The sequence below is a fragment of the Peromyscus eremicus genome, chromosome 1, assembly GCF_949786415.1.
Source record: "Peromyscus eremicus chromosome 1, PerEre_H2_v1, whole genome shotgun sequence".
Lineage (NCBI taxonomy): Eukaryota > Metazoa > Chordata > Mammalia > Rodentia > Cricetidae > Peromyscus > Peromyscus eremicus.
The window spans coordinates 131,244,766-131,261,210 of NC_081416.1; the positions used below are offsets into that span (position 1 = coordinate 131,244,766).

A 16,445-nucleotide genomic window follows, 5' to 3' on the forward strand; every position below is an offset into this window, starting at 1 on the left:
CAGCCACAACACCATTTCAGTCTTAGAATGCTACAGTTTAAAGCAATAGGTTCAAGATAATATAAAAAATAAGCCACATAAAGATGGCTATCACACAGAGATTCTGGATTGTGTTCTCTTTGATATTCGTAACTAAAAAAACATTTGATTGTAAAAGATGTTGAGTTATGCCAAAATGTATATTTTAAAGGTACCTTGATTTCAAAATTTGGATACAAGGATATGTTACTTTGGAAAAGAGGCTCTGCTTTTGTTTCCACAGAAAGCCAGAGGCTATGGATTTGTTCCAGATTAAAATACATCAGGTTTGACCAGCCAAGACCCCCGAAAGGTCTCTGATGACACCATGGCCCAGATGCTCCAACATCCAGAACAGTTTCAAGGCAACTGGCTCACACGATACAGCCTCACAGACTACCCCATAAGCCTAAAATTTTCTTTGTGTCCCCATAAGATACAGCGCCCCCTTCCAGCAGGAAGTAGTAAGAAAAGCTATGCCCAAATTCCCAAATATACCAAGCTGGCTTTGGAGATGAAATGGGCTCACTCCCTCTCTAAACCCAGACATACTTGAGTTTGTACTTTTCCCACCTCAGCATCCAAGGATCAGGGATTACAGGCCTCCATGAGCAGGCCTGGCTTTCAATATTTCATTTTTCCCAATATTTATACTGCATGTCTTCTAAGCAATATGTCATTGAAATGTAATAAATGAAATAAGCAATATGTAGTCTAAAAACTCTAATCTGGAGCTCCAATTGATCCGTAATCTGGTGCTTACTGATCAGTTCCTGTTGAAATCCACCATCATAGCTGCAGTTGGAGGTTTGCTTCTCCTGTTGGGTTTTTTCCTTCCTATCTCACTAAGCACCATTGCCTTGCTCCATTTCTGAGTATGTGGAACTGTTACCAGGAATAAAACCAGCGGCGCTGGACTGCTCTCAGAGGACCCAGGGCTCTGCTAAAATGAAGATTTGTTTCTCATCTAAGGTGTACCAAGAAAAAGTGCATCAGGCAGTGAGCAAATTTTTAAATGTCATTTTTAAAGCTCCATGGACAATTAATTCTGATGGACAGCATATAATCATCCTGAAGCTTTTGATGGCAGAAACAGAAAACATGGCCATAAAAATTCCTTTAGGATCTACCTGTTTTCTGTCTTCTTTCTTTTTTTTGCACGTGTGTGTGGTGTGTGTGTGTGTGTTATGTGCATGTGCAAGCAAGCATGGAAGGCACCACGTGTCCTATTTAGTCACATTCCACCTTATTCCCTTGAGACAGGGTCTCTCACTGAACCTGAAGCTGGGTCAGTGAGCCCCAGCAATCCTGGTTCTCTTACCTGCTGAGCTATCTCCCCAGTTTTCTTAACCCTTGTGCTGTGTCTGCACATGGCCCAGGTGCTGTCCCGTCAGACCCAGAACAGCTGGCTGGCTCAGCCTTCCAGGCACAATGGTAAACATGTGTCTTCGAGTGTCTGAGATGCCTGGACTTAGACATGCAAATGCCCTAGAAGCCTACCCTCACCCTGTCAGGCCAGGGCTTTGCCAGCTGAACCCCAAGGCCTGCGGTACAAATGTCTGCACTGGCCGCTTCTCTGCATCCTGTATTTCCAGCAGGATCTTTCTAGAAGACTGGTGTGTTTCTGTTTACAATGTGTGTCTAGATCTTTAGTTCTCTCTCTGAGGTGCCGAAACTACTCAGCTGCCACACTCTGGGAGTTCATTTTTCATTTTATTGTAAGTCACTGTGGCTTAGAAGTTTACAAAGTCACCTTGAACGGTTCTGAACCCTTGTTTGCTATAGGAGAGGGGTCACCACAGGAGCCCCAGTACTGCTCTAGAGGACACCTCCACCTCCTCTGAAGTACAGTGCTCCAAGCTGTTTGAGGGCTGACATTAGCATATCAGTTTTTCCTTCCACAGTCAAATGCAGAAAAAGAAGTTTGAGGGGACATCAATAAACAATGTTTCACTGTAAGCAAGAAAAGGTTCTGCAGTGAAAGAAAACCAAAATAAATCAAGGGAAAATACTTTGTTAACTGGACACATTAAAAAAAAAAATTTTAGTGTGACCTTCCACCAAAGAAAGAACAATAAACCAACAGCTATGCCCTAAGGTGAGTAGAGACATTTTAGATACGAGATCACATTGCAGATAGAATGCACATGGTGTGCTCAGAAAAACAAATATTCATTTGAGACTTGTTTTTCTGTTTTTCCTACAATTCTTTAACAAGACACTTCGTTGGGAACAGAATTCTGAAGAGTTTCTGTTTGTTTGCTTGTTTTTGCTCAGCCTGAAGGTTTTAAAAACACACCATTTTAAAATGAAAAACTGAAACTCTCAGACCATTTCATGTGCACAGGACCCTTGCTACTTAAGGCGCCCGGCAGCCTGTGGGCTGCTTCACTCTTCAGCAGTCAGAATGAGTTGGATACCAAGTCCAGAGTGTGGCTTCCTCTTTCTCCTTCCAGGAATTCCTTCTGAGTACGAAGCTCCTGTGCGTGCCACCCTGGGGCTAGCTTCCAGAGTGGTGTGGCTCAGTGAGCAGCCTCACTTGGATCCCAGAGGCCCCCAGCAACCCTCACAGCCCATGGCATCTCTTCAGGCCGAGGAAGGGCTCAGGGCCGACAGCACAGGGCAGCTTCCCAGCAATGCTCCCTTCCCTCCGCCCCAGGAGCCTGCCAGGAGGGCTCTGGGGTCATCCCAGAACGGCCCTGGGGGCGGTGCAGGTGACAGTCCAAATGGAAACTGACTTCTGGGTATTTGCATCTCTGAATATCTTATATACTGACAGCCATTTTTAAGATGGGGTTCTCTTCACACCAACTTCAGCTGGGGTTTTCTCTTTCTTCAAAGCTGGGATCAAGGTGCCATGAGGCACCCCTGACACCTGTAGGAGACACAGGCACCCACCTCTACTGTCTCCCTTGATCCTTACTCTAACCCTGTGAGGTAGTAGAGCAGGCCCAGCAGATGCACTGGACAGGGGCGCCTAGGCTGCAAGGTGGCCCGTGAGCCTGGAACCTGTCCTCCCTGTGGTTCTGAAACCACCCTCTTGTCACCCCAACAAACTTCTGAAAGACGGGGTACCACAGTGGCCCAACACCTGGAGAAAGTGGGTTTCCTGGGCAATTGTCAAACCACCCTGAACAGGGGCAAGGTGGGAAGGTGAGAAAGCTCAGACTAAATGAGAAAGTCAACCGCTTCAAATTCTGTAAGGAGGAAACACCGTAAGAACTGACACCTGCCTGGAGAAACCTCGGAGCTCCCCAGCCAGCCTGAGTCTAACTGCTTGGAAACCCATGGGTGTTCCACTTCTAACCTTTTAACACAAGGCAGGATGAATGAGATGGAGGCCAGCTTGGCCAACATAGGAGACTTCATCTCAAAATAAAATAAAATAAAATAAAATACAATAAAATAAAGAAGGGCAAACTGGGGTCTCTGGGTGTCCACAGCAGTGGATCGGGGAGCAGGTTTCCCAATGTCCGGGCAGCACACTGTGGCGTGGAAATTCCAGAGCTTCAAGCTAACGGCCATGCTGACCATTGGGAATGAGATGCCTGTTGGTCCCAAGGCCATTCTTCAGATAATCTGTCCCTTTGCCTTTGGTGCCTTCTTCCTCTTCCTCTTCTTCTTCTTCCTCTTCATCTTCATTGTCACTTCTCACATCCTGAACGCTCTAGGCAAAGAAAGAATGGGCTGTGAGTGACAACATTCTGGGAGAAGATTTTCACGAATGTGCACACACACATACAGGTCTAGGTTCCAAAGTTGGCTTCCGTTAAAGAACCCTGATACCCACGTGACCAGCCTTCACAGAGGCACACCACAGCACAAGTCAGAAGCAGACTTTAAAGACTGAAAAGTTTGGGGCTAGAGAGCAGCCTCAGTAGTTTAGAACCCTGTGGCTCTTGCAGAGGACCAGGGTTCAATTCCCAACACCCGCATGGTAGCTCACAGCCATCTATAACTCTAGTTCCAGGGGATCTGACGCCCTCTTCTGGCCTTCGTGGGCACCTGACACACACATAGTACACATACATACATGAAGGAGGAACATTCACAACATAAAATAAATCTAAAAAATGCCTTAAAAATGAAAATCTGATTATGGCAATGGCTGCACAATTATACATACATATGCAAGCTCACAGAACTAAAACCTAACAGAAAAGGCTGGGGAGCTGGCTCAGCAGTCTGGAGACTTGAGTTTGATGCCCAGGCCTCACGTGACAGAGGAGAGAACTGACTCCAAGTTTTCCTCTGATGCACACATGTCCACCATGATACATCCCCCCCCCACATAAATGCATTTATAAAGCATCCATCTTACTAATAATATATGAAAATTTTTCTTCAGAAAGCAATTGTTAAACAAAAGCCTGGTCCTGGGTATGGGCTCTTTCCCTCTAAGTTACTGGTCAGGGGGTCCAGACCTGAATGATACAGACTACTGCCGATGTGCTTAGTTGTCCACAGAACTTGTGGGTGAGACCCTATTGCTGAAGACAATACACACTCCGGTCACAGGATTTGGAAAAGTCAAGCTGGTGCTGACCTGGACGCTTCCTCCTGGTCAGCTTTCATAGTGCTGCAGGATGCTAGGCAGGCTGCCAGGAGAGAAGGTAGCAGCAATCTTGCCCAACTGTGAACCCTCTGAACTACAGTAACAGCTCATTTGGCAAGATGCCAGGTGCCCATTGATGCAATAGTGGCCTGGGTGTCTTGGGACAAGCAACAACTGCTTGATTGGATTTAAAGGTGCTCAACAGGAAGGAACACATGCTTGCTACTGCAAACTTGGCAATGGATGCATGGCTAGAGAGGGGAGAACCCACTACTATATCATCCTGCCAAGTTGATAGCGTAGCCAAGTGTCTTCTAACTATTTATTCTTAAGCCTAAAGACAGTCCAGTTCACACATCTCATCAGAGAGGCTTCTTTTTAGAGTGGATAGAGGTCAACTCAGAAAACCACAAATGATCAAAGCACAGAGAATAGGTGGCTGTGGAATACTCATACCCAAACAGGATGTCTACATCACATCTCCTCTCCCCAGGACTCAGGGAACGTCATAAGAGAGGGAATAGAAACATTTTAAGAGCCCCAGGTGGGAGATGAGAGTCTTCTGGACATGACAGGCATTGTACTCACAAGCTCTGAGTAGCTGTGGTTGCCTGCACAGTATAGCATCTGCACATCATCTGTGTAGTCAATATTCCAGCATGGATGGACAGTGGGGCTCACAGGCCCCACAATTAGGTGAGAAACTATGAGCAGTAAGTGGTTGCAAAGGAAAAAAAAGTCAGTTTTCTTCAGGGCCAGGGTCCTTGGTAGGTTGCCCATGTTACAGTGGATAGCCCTATACCCATGTGTATGTAGACAATACTAACAGACTCAGTGGGATTTGGATGGATGGATAAGTAGATAGATAGATAGACAGATAGATAGATAGATAGATAGATAGATAGATAGATAGATAGACACATAGATACATAGATAGACACATAGATAGATAGATAAATAGACAGACACATAGATAGATAGATAGATAGATAGATAGATAGATAGATAGATAGATAGATAGATAGATAGATAGACAGACACATAGACACATAGATAAATAGATAGATAGATAGATACATAGATACATAGATACATAGAAAAATAGATAGACAGATAGATAAATACATACATAGATATATAGATAGATACATAGACAGATATATAGATAGATACATATATATATATATAGATAGATAGATAGACAGATACATAGACAGATATATAGATAGACAGACAGATAGATACATAGATAGATTGATAGATAGATAGATAGATAGATAGATAGATAGATAGATAGATAGACAGATAGACAGATAGATAGACACATAGATACATAGATAGACACATAGATACATAGATAAATAGACAGATAGACACATAGATAGATAGACAGACACATAGACACATAGATAAATAGATAGATACATAGAAAAATAGATAGATACATACATACATACTACATACACAGATATATAGATACATAGACAGATATATAGATGGATAGATGATAGATACATATATATAGATAGATAGATAGACAGACAGACAGACAGATACATAGACAGATATATAGATAGATAGACAGACAGATAGATACATAGATAGATAGATAGATAGATAGATAGATAGATAGATAGATAGATAGATAGATAGATGACATGAGTTTGGGAGGGAGATCAAGGGAAAGGACTGAAAGGACTTGAAATGGAAAATGAGGGGTAGATTTGATTAAAAATACGTTCATATAAAGGATAAAATCAAAGATAAAAGTGAAAAGAAACACAATGTTTTTTTTCTAAGTAAAGTATTAGTCACTGGGCATTTAGTTGTCATGATATTTTTGTTGCCGATAATTGGAGTGCTTTCTATTTTCATTGTATAGAAAGCTTCTTCAGGGACAGTTCTTAGCTGAGCTGGTGTTTCTTCTCCCAGCTTCTTACAGTAATCCTGCCAGGAAATCTAGAATGTCACTGTTCCTGGGGAACAGGGTGGAGTTTCTATCCATCAGGCCTCAGTGTGATAAATAAAACACTGTACAACATAGTAAACAAAAGAACTCCGAAGTCCCGTGCTGGATATCACCTCAGGTCACCCGCTTACCCATTCCACAGTGTCTTTCCTAAACTCAGCTTAGAAGGAGAAAAATCCATAGAAGGGAAGCTGTTTCCCTCACGTTTTTCAAGATCTGCAGTTATGGAGAAACAGACTGTATTCTGAATTTTCCAGAAATGCAACTGTTCATGTAGTCAAAAGATTATATTCTGTTTTGTTCAGAACTTCCCAATTTGTGACAACAGGATAGTGAGGACAAAACTGCCAGTGACATCTGAGTCACCACACACACACCTGTGCCCGTCTTCGATTACAGCCTTTTCATTGGTGAAAGTTTGTGATTACGAAGGCACAAGCATCTGTCAGCTGTGTTATGTCACACGCACATTTCACACGTCAATGTACAAAGTCGTGGAAATGTCTTTCCTTGTTATGCTTTTATGATGGCTAGAGCATTATGTTATTGTTTGAACTTATGTTTAGAGGTGGATTCTATTACTAGGAATTGAATTGTGGGCTAGTAAAGGCTCTATCTGGTAGAACTGAGAACTACTGACTCTAACAATAAGTCACAGGCCAGACAGGAATCCTGGGGGTTTCCTGCCGATAGGACTCTGGCAGATTGATATGCAAATGTTTATGTGCTATACAAGATCTAATAATAGAGATGGAAAAGTCTGCTGTTCAAATATTAATATCACTTTATATTCAATTTTATTTTACATGTGACATCTTCACTATAACTGGCAGAACTGACACCTGAAGGACTTTCCAAGGAGCAGGCTGGACTGAGCAGTCAGTAGGAACAATCAAATTCCCCATCACGATCACTGCACATAGGAACCATACTATTTGCTTTACTAGACAGGATTAATGCTGGTGACCACAGAGGGGTTGGGGCAAGGAAGTGACTTTAACAAAGCCACCACACAGCTGGGAGCCAGACAGGGCACGAACATGGTGCTCTACAGTCCCCTGCTGGACAAAGCCAGGCGGTGTAAGTACTGGGAGAGAGAGTGGAACCAGGAGGCCCATGACCCAGCTCTGAGGCAGCCAGCTTTTCCTTCCTGCCTGAGTGCTGGCTGTCTCCTCATCGCTCCTCACACCCATTCTGACCTTGTTCTTGGTACCATGGGGTTGGCCTTTAGGCATAAAATTTAAAATGGTGAAAATCATCCCTAATAAATTAGGTTAGACAACCACTGACATGTTCATTATATTTCAATTAAAATGAGTGTTCATCCAGGTATGGTGGAGCATGCCTTTAATTCTAGCACTTGGGAGGCAGGGGCAGGTGGAGCTCCATGAGTTCAAGGCCAGCCTGGTCTACAGAGCTAGTTCCAGGTGAGCCAAGGCTACATAATGGGACGCTGTATCAAAGAACAACAAACACTGAAAAGAGAGGGCTGGGAGAGGACTCAATGGTTAAAGCACTTGCTGAATAAGCCTCACGATCTGAGTTCAGATCCCCAAAGCTGCACAAAGCCAGCAACAGAAGCCAAGTAGTCTGTTATCTCTCTGTTCCTATGGCAAGATGGGAGCAGAGACAGGAGAGTCCCCAGAATTTGTGGACCAGCCAGCCTGGCTTATGCAGTGGTGGGTAATTGTGAGAGACCCTGTCTCAAACAAGGTGGAAGATGAGGATGGACACCTGAGGTTGTTCTCCAACCTCCACATATATGCTGTGGCGCGCGCACACACGCGCGCAGACACACACAGAGACACAATACAACACACACTAGCACATATGCACATGTACATGCTCACATACATACACAAATGTTCAAGATTTAGGAGTAGATTTTGCAACTTAGTAATGGTTTACAAGGCACCATTTGAACAAACACTGGCTAAGGGATACTAGAAAAATAAAACTTCTCTGGTAAGCTGGAGTTAGGAAAGCTAGATAAGAACCACAGTCTGTATTCTAGGAAAGAAATCACAACTTCAACACTTTCTAGCACTAAAATGCCTAGTAGAAATACAAACTCAAATGCTTTTCGTCCAGGAGTGTACACATAAGGTAAAGATCAGTATTCTAGAATACCACCTGTGTGCTTTGAGTGTCAATGCTTGCCTTGCAGTCTTAGAACCAACTCCACTTATTTTATACTTCTCACTTGTTGCATTCCAACTCAAATACCAGGTTCCATTTTGGGCTACTAGAACTCGTCTCATGCAGATTGTTGGCCTTGGACCTTCTACAAATCACTAAAGGGCCCCAAAAATGTAGAATACACAAAGCATGGAGGGTGGATCTGTGCTTCAGTAGTCCCAGGGCAGTGGGGACTTTGCATGGATCCTATGCTCACCAAGGCATATGAGCACATGTGCTCCTCATCTGCCAACCCCCACCCCAAGGTCTTGGCAATCCCCGCTAAAGACTTTCTATTACTATTCTGTTAGTATTCTGACCATTTGAGATTACTTGCTCCTAGAATTAGCAAAAAACATTCTAGCATTCTGTTGACCTTTCTCCAAAAATGGTCTGGGTCCTCTATATCAAACTATTGATACTCATTCCACAATTGAAGATGGATGAATATCAATTTTGCCAGATCTTTTAAGAAGCTCCCTACCAACAAGCCCCTTTGTCCTCACAAAAGGCTCAGGAAAAGTGTGAGGTGAGGAACAAGTTGGCTTTGTCAACTGAGCTTTGCAGTCCTCACATCACTAAAGAGGGCCAGTTCCTGACAAATGCATTAACTGGGTACACCATACAGGCAGAGAGGACTTCCATTCAAAGGATGGACGTGAAATCATAGTCACCATGAAGGAAACCCAAGGTCAGGGTAGGAGCATCCCATACAGTAGCAGAAAGAGAAACGTCTAAATTTGATCATCTGGTTTAAGGCCTATAAAAAACAACAACTCTCCTTACAGGGCATGTTTTAGAAGCAGGAGCATAAAGATGAACATATTCAAAGACTAGCTCATTCTGAGACTTGAGGGTCAATTTTCAGTCTTTAGCATGTGAATGCCCAATTTCCCCACAAACACTTGTGAAAGAGACTGCCCTTTCCCTATTGAGTGGTCTTCATGGCTCATTAACAGAATCACTCATCCAGGGTGTGAGGAACTTCTGGGCTCTCTAACACCACTGATGTGTACATCTGCTTCATGCAGTGTCCTGTCTGCCTTCCTGCGTGTGTGTCTGTGGTAATTGGGAAATCTGGAAGTAACATCTCCGGTTTTGTTCATTTGGATGGACATGGCCTCAAGAATGACCTGGTCAAAGTTCCTTATTTGCAGAAGAAAAACAACAACAACAACAACAGGCAGCTTTTGTGCTGCTCTGTATCTTCAAGGTGCTTTCTCTTCAGGTTCAGTGGCAGAGACAAAAGTTTCTTTTATACAGCTCCAACTCACTGATGTAAAGTAGGAGACTTCAATTTTCCTAAATTATGAACAGAACCTAATGAAGTTATAATCAAAATTTCATTTAGCCGTAATTTAATTATTGAACTATTAAATTAGAATCTGTTATTTGATTATTTCTAATTCCCAAAGCAGTTCTTTCATTTTACTAAGACTTAGAGACTTTTGCCAATGAGCTTCAAAGATTAGTTTTAGGGCTTGACAGATTCTGTATGGTATCTTCATTTTCCAAAGCAATAAAAACTGGAGATTTCAGGTCCTTCCTATTGACACAGCGTGGTGACAGCCCAGCCCAGAGTACCCTTGTACACTTGGGAGCTTTTAAGTTTCTCTCTTTCTTTCTTCTCCCCTTTCTCTCTCTCTCTCTCTCTCTCTCTCTCTCTCTCTCTCTCTCTCTCTCTCTCTCTCTCTCTCTCTCTCTCTCTCTCAATCTCTCTCCAAACCAAGCAAACAAAAGGCAAAGGGTTTCCATTACATCCTTTAGATTATCTAAAATATATGAACATACACCAGCCTCTAGCAGTCATCAGCTAGACATGGGATTAGAATGACTTTACTAAATGAATATAGTTTGCTCTGGAGAGCAACGCCTAGAATTGCAGTCCTCTCTAAACGGCCATCTGTGCCTCCTATGGGAACTGCTTTGAGTTCTATACTCGAAGTTCCTCATCCCTACCTGAGAAGAGATATGCAGGACTGTTTTGAACAAAAGGATCAAATCTCCTGGGATTTAGGGCAGGAGAGTATTTTGGCACAACAGAATGAAACCCAGAAGTTTTGTTTTAAAACTTAAATGTTACAGTTTGTTTCAAATATTAGTATTCAAGATTTCAAAAAAGATCCATAGAATCCACATGTACTATTGAGAATGAAAACCTCATTCTGACAGGAAAGCAGGGGTGTGAGCAGGCCAGTGATAGACGGCACAGCACCACAGACTGACAAACTGCACAAGGCGCTCATGGGAGAATACAACCAACACAAGGAGATGAAGCCTCGCTTTGTCAAACGGGCAGTTGTGGAAAAGTCTGGTAAACACAAGCTGATGAGAATGAAGGAAGAAGAAACTCTCATACACAAGTCTTGAAGCATCCTTTGGCAGCATCCAGGAAATTCGTCTGGCAATTCCAGTTGAGTTGTCCACAGCCATGCCCACAAGGAAGCATGTCAATATGAATAATGAGGAGACAGGTAAAGGACAGGAGCAGGGTTCTATATATTAGGTAACACCACTTGTGACAAGTTCAAAAACACAATGTCTGTGCCCATATCCAGGCATAGTCACAATACAAAAACACGGGTGGAAACACACTGGCCTCAAGAGTGCACACCTCTTCAGAGGAAGAGCGGGCAAGTGGAACAGGAAGAGTCAGAACACACTGGAATGACCTAAGCTATCTTTCTTTGCTGTTTTCTTCACTTACTCACTGAATAAATAACTGAATGCCTGCTGTGGATGTGATGAATTTGTAACCCAGCAATACTTAAGTGTAGATGCCTTAGAAATTCGTATCCCGAACAGGGACCTGTTCTCTGGGCTTCAAACTCAATACTCAAGCTAGCCAGTGTCTCAGCTGTCCAACAACCCCATCAAGTTCTTGTGTTCTCATCTGGTCTTCCATATTTCAGCAAACAGTACCACCCCTCACTCATCTGCACACAGCAAATACCCCAAAGTCCTCCTCTTATGGGAGACTTTGTTTTCCAGTCTGCTGCACTCAGCTGGGCACTTTGATACAGGCCCGCCCTGCAATCATCAGCTTTCCAGGAATTGTACTTCCAATCTGTATCAAATCTCCATGGCCAGGTTCCAGCTAGAACTGGCCCGTGGCCTTGGGTTGAGTGGTACAGCGGTCAGCTGAGCTGAGGCACAGCTGGATGTGTTTTGGTCCCTTGACACCTACCGATCTGCAGGCCTTGGCAGCCACACTTGTGACAGACTCTTCAGACACTTCCTGCTGGACAGTGTCATTTCCCCATCTCAGAGGAGCAAGGCTGCTATTGTTGGCAAGGTTTCTGAATAAGGCAAAATCAGAAATACCATGCCTGACCATTATTTGAAGCTGTTTTATATGAGAAATTCCCAACCCAGGGACCACAGAGGGGGTAGAAGCGATGCTAAGTCATTGGTCCCCTAGTCCCTAGTGCCCTGGGCACCTAGAGTTGTGCTCATTTCTTCCTGCTTTGGGTGAGTATGTCCCACCTCAGTTTACCCCAGTGTAGCTAGAGTTTTCCTGCCTGGCCCATAGTCAGGACAAATCTCTGTCATCCACCAGTCCCACAGCCGCTCAGACCCAACCAAGTAAACACACAGAGACTTATATTGTTTACAAACTCTATGGTCGTGGCAAGCTTCTTGCTAACTGTTCTTATATCTTAAATTAACCCATTTCTATTAATCTATAAGTTGCCACGTAGCTCGAGGCTTACCGGTATCTTAACATGTTGCTTCTTATCACGGCGGCTGGCAGCGTCTCTCTGACTCAGCCTTCCTGTTCCCAGAATTCTCTTCTCTGCTTGTCCCACCTATACTTCCTGCCTGGCTACTGGCCAATCAGCATTTCATTTATACAGAGCGATATCCATAGCAACCCCAGTGTGCCAGATACACATCATTTTCAGGTACCATGGGTAAAGGTTGGGAGATACTGTCTTAGACTCTGACTACAAGACTGAATGAAACTGTTTCAACAAGAAGACACCTTGGCCCATTTTCTTTTATGAGGAAATCTTCCTAGACTTGGAGACAAACAGCTGTGTGGCAAACAACTGGATCCTGTACTCCCTGCAGACAGCAAGGGGTGTGCATGGTGGGGTAAGTGCATGTGGCTAGCACCAGTGTGACTGGCTCTGCATGAGACCCAACAAGCTGTGACCTGAAGTTAAAGTAGAGTGGCAGTGAACGGTGGGCAGAAAGCATGTCAGGAAGAAGAAACAGCTGTATTCAAAGATGATCAAGGTCATGGGTTCAATTCTCAGTTCAACAGGAAGTCACTAGGAAGCACTGTCCATGTATCGGGAACTTATTGGTGACAGAACAGAGAGGGCACCTGTCTCCAGTAACTTCTGCTCCAACGAGGCGACTGGTGTGTTCAGAATAGCCGTGGGGAGTTTTGAGGGCAATGAAGCCTTTCTTGGCTCTTGGTTGGCTAAACTTGGGGAGGCAGGGGCTAGGGTCCTGAAAACTCAGTGGCCACCAAAGCCCCTGAGGCCAGTGCCTTCTAAGTGTGATGTCTTATCCCCAAGAGGAATAAGGAAGCACAGATCAGGAAAAACAGAGTGAATGCAGATCTCTAAGGAAAAGTAAGGAGAACTCCCACGAGTGGGAGGGCTCCAAGGCAGAAGCACTGTGGTGCTGTCCTTTCCGGAGTCTCTTCTCTGTTTCATGGTGGGAACAGGATGGAGACTAGAGCATTTCTGTTGGTGTTGGTCATCTTGATGGGAGGTACACTGTGGGCCAGGCAGTGAGAAATGCGTATACCCTGTGCATGCTCCCTTCACTCCCTCATTAGTCCACCCGGGGAGGAGTTATGTGTGCTGCATGGCCAGCTCATGGTCCATCCTGGGCCTGCTTGCTGCTAAAGGAAGCAGGCTCCTGCGCCCCAGCATTCTCTGCTGCGGAGTTGAAACTGTTGGAGAGATTCAGAGAGGCCCCAGCGTGAGAAGAAACGCTGGCGCTGGCGGCTCCGAGTGCAGTGGTGTCCCTTGAGAGGTAGGAGGGCTTACATATGAAAATCACTCTTCAGAGGCCGCTGGGACTCCCAGGGACCTTGAGGGCATCCAGCCTGGTTTCTATCAGATGCTTCTGAGCTCTTCATGATAGATAACCTGAGCAGAAGATGTGCCCACCCCTGCCCGTGGGTCTCCAGGCACTGGTACCTGCTACCTGCTTTGTCTTTCTTTCTTTCTTTCTTTCTTTCTTTCTTTCTTTCTTTCTTTCTTTCTTTCTTCCTTCCTTCCTTCCTTCCTCTCTTTCTTTTTTTCTTTCTTCCTTCCTTCCTCCCTTCCTTCCTTTCTTTCTTTTTTTTTTTTTTAAATAACTCTCCTGAAATCTGTCTCCTTGCAGTTTCTACTCTCATTATTTCAAGTTCCATCTCTTTGGGTTAGCTGGAGAAAAAACTGTACACTTCTTTCAAACATTTTTTTTAAGTAGCTAAAGATGGTTAAGTCCTCTTCCTGCTAAACATCCCCACTCGTCATGGTTTGGCTGTGGTGCATCCTCAGGAGCTCATGTGCTGAGAGCTGCTTCTTAGAACGCTGCTGGTGAGAGGGATTGCCACCTTTGAGAGGTGTGACCTGTGGAAGGTGGAGGTCCTCTGAGTGGCTGGTCTTAGACTTTCAGCTGCAGAACTGTAAGCTAGAGAAAGCTCTTTTCTTTATGAAGAGCCCGATCTTGGGCACTTGTTATGACAACAGAGAATAGACTCACGCACCATTTCCCTCCGCCGCTCCTCATGTGACACAGTGACCACCCCGGCACCACACAAGGCATGGAACACAGCCTCATCTCTCAGGGACTCCTAGATGTTCAGTCTTCTCCATCTCTACTAACTGGTTCAAATCACATCTGAGTAGCCACACCTCTGGCTTAATTTTTGGTATAATTTTTAGTACATTTTGATCCATGAATTGTATCTTTTTATTAATTATACATGCTGCGTCTATTAGTTAAAACCTGATCTGGATTTCTCAAAAATATCTGCAGGAAAACCAAACCAAACAAACTGGACAATAAGAAAACAACAGCAACAAAACAAGCCACACATTAATGCAACCGAGAAAATGCTCACTCCCAGCAAATGAGTCATCTCGGCCCGCAGGGAAGGCTTCCTCGGCTCTCAGAGTCTGACATCTGCAGCCACAGCTTCAATAAAATCATAGCTATGCTTCTGAAGTGCTGTAACTAAACTCGGTGCTTAGGACTCTGTGGCTTTGCAGTAATGTCAGGAGCCCGGGAGGCTGTGCATGACTCATAGTGTCCCACTGCTTTGTGAATGACCCCACGTCTCAATCTGCACTTGGCAGTGAAACAAAGAACACTATAATAAGCATTTTATGCTATTTTAAAAGCAAACTCTTAGCTTTCACTGTATGAAAAAAAAAAAAAAAGAAACACATTCAGTTAGAGTTCAATTTTCCAGGCTACTAGCAAAATACCTCCCTTTTTGTTATATTAATTCTCATTATCCAAGTTGACAAGGTCACAGGAAAAAGAGACTGTTGCAGTTTTGCTTTTTATATTTCTCCTTGCTAGCACTCCACTAAATTTAAATTGGGTTCTTTCAACCCTGGTCACAAATGGACATTTTCTTTTTGGTGATGTGGAATTTTCTAGACAAATGCTTCTCAAACTTAAATGTGCACACAAATCTTCTCTGTGTGTGGAAGGTCCACAGATGCCCAGTCACAGGCTACTAGTGAGCCCTGGGTGCTGTGCTCCTCACAGTCTTGGGGCAGTAACAAGGGCGATGGTCACAGACCCGACTTTGGCTAGCAAGGCTGTTTGCTAAGCCACAAACGCTCTCTAGATAGTTTTTCTTCGAGGAAAAGACAATGTTGAAGCCATGAGTCACCTGGACCCTTCTGAGTTCCTATGATTTCCAGTTATCTCGATCTCTTTAGGCCCTGTGCTTTTTAACTGTCCAGTCCCCAAAGGCAACAGAAAATTGTGAGCACGCTTCACATTACATAATAAATGGTTCTAAAAGGAATTTAGCAAGTTAGTCACAGTGGTTCACACCTGTAATCCCAGGACTCAGTAAGCTGAGGCAGGAGGATCACAGTTTTTATAGCCAGTCTGGGCCACATAGGGAGTTCAAGGGTAGCCTTGGCTACAGAGTGAATTCAAGACTAGCTTGGGCTGCAGGGTGAGACTGTCTCTAAAAGAAACAACAAAAATAATCACTTTCTAAAAGGAATCACACTTTCCTTTGTCTAGGAAAACTCACTCCTTTACAATCCTGCTTTTCTATGATGTGCTCAGGCTACATTTAGAGAGTTGTGTTGTTGTTGTTGTTGTTAGGGGAAAACTCCTCTGGAACAAGACAGTGCGGCTTTTGTCCAAACATCCAGGCTGGGGGAGCTGTTGAAGCTGAGTCACGGAGGTCTGACCGCACATAGCTCTGACTTTAGGAAGGAGACCCAGGAAATGGAAGGACATCCATGGGCACCTCTCAGTGATGGAGGAGACACCAGCATTCTCGCTACTCAATCTGGTGGATCTCCCCCGGGGTTGTAAATTAGAATCACTTCCACTGAGGGAGGAGACTGTCAGGGATCCCGGGGTCTGGGTCTGGTTTGAGGCCTGGTTGTAAGCATTCTTTCATCAAAGTCTAACAGTCCATCCTAGTGCATTATAGTCCACATAGCCAGTTAATCTGAAATTCTAGAATCCTCATATGAGCAGAATACGCTATTCTCTATTGTTCTTAAATATGAACGA

The 16,445-nt window shown here is 44.1% G+C and overlaps 1 protein-coding gene across 1 annotated transcript in view; it reads right to left on the reverse strand.

Moving 5' to 3' along the window:
* Positions 1-1,722: 1,722 nt before the first annotated feature.
* The window catches only part of Cers3 (ceramide synthase 3), a 100,886-nt gene continuing 86,163 nt past the window's right edge, over positions 1,723-16,445 (reverse strand). Inside the window, exon 11 of the mRNA XM_059253322.1 lies at positions 1,723-3,685. Within this exon, the coding sequence (XP_059109305.1) occupies positions 3,533-3,685 (153 nt within the window). The 3' untranslated portion in view covers positions 1,723-3,532. The remainder of the gene's footprint in view (positions 3,686-16,445) is intronic.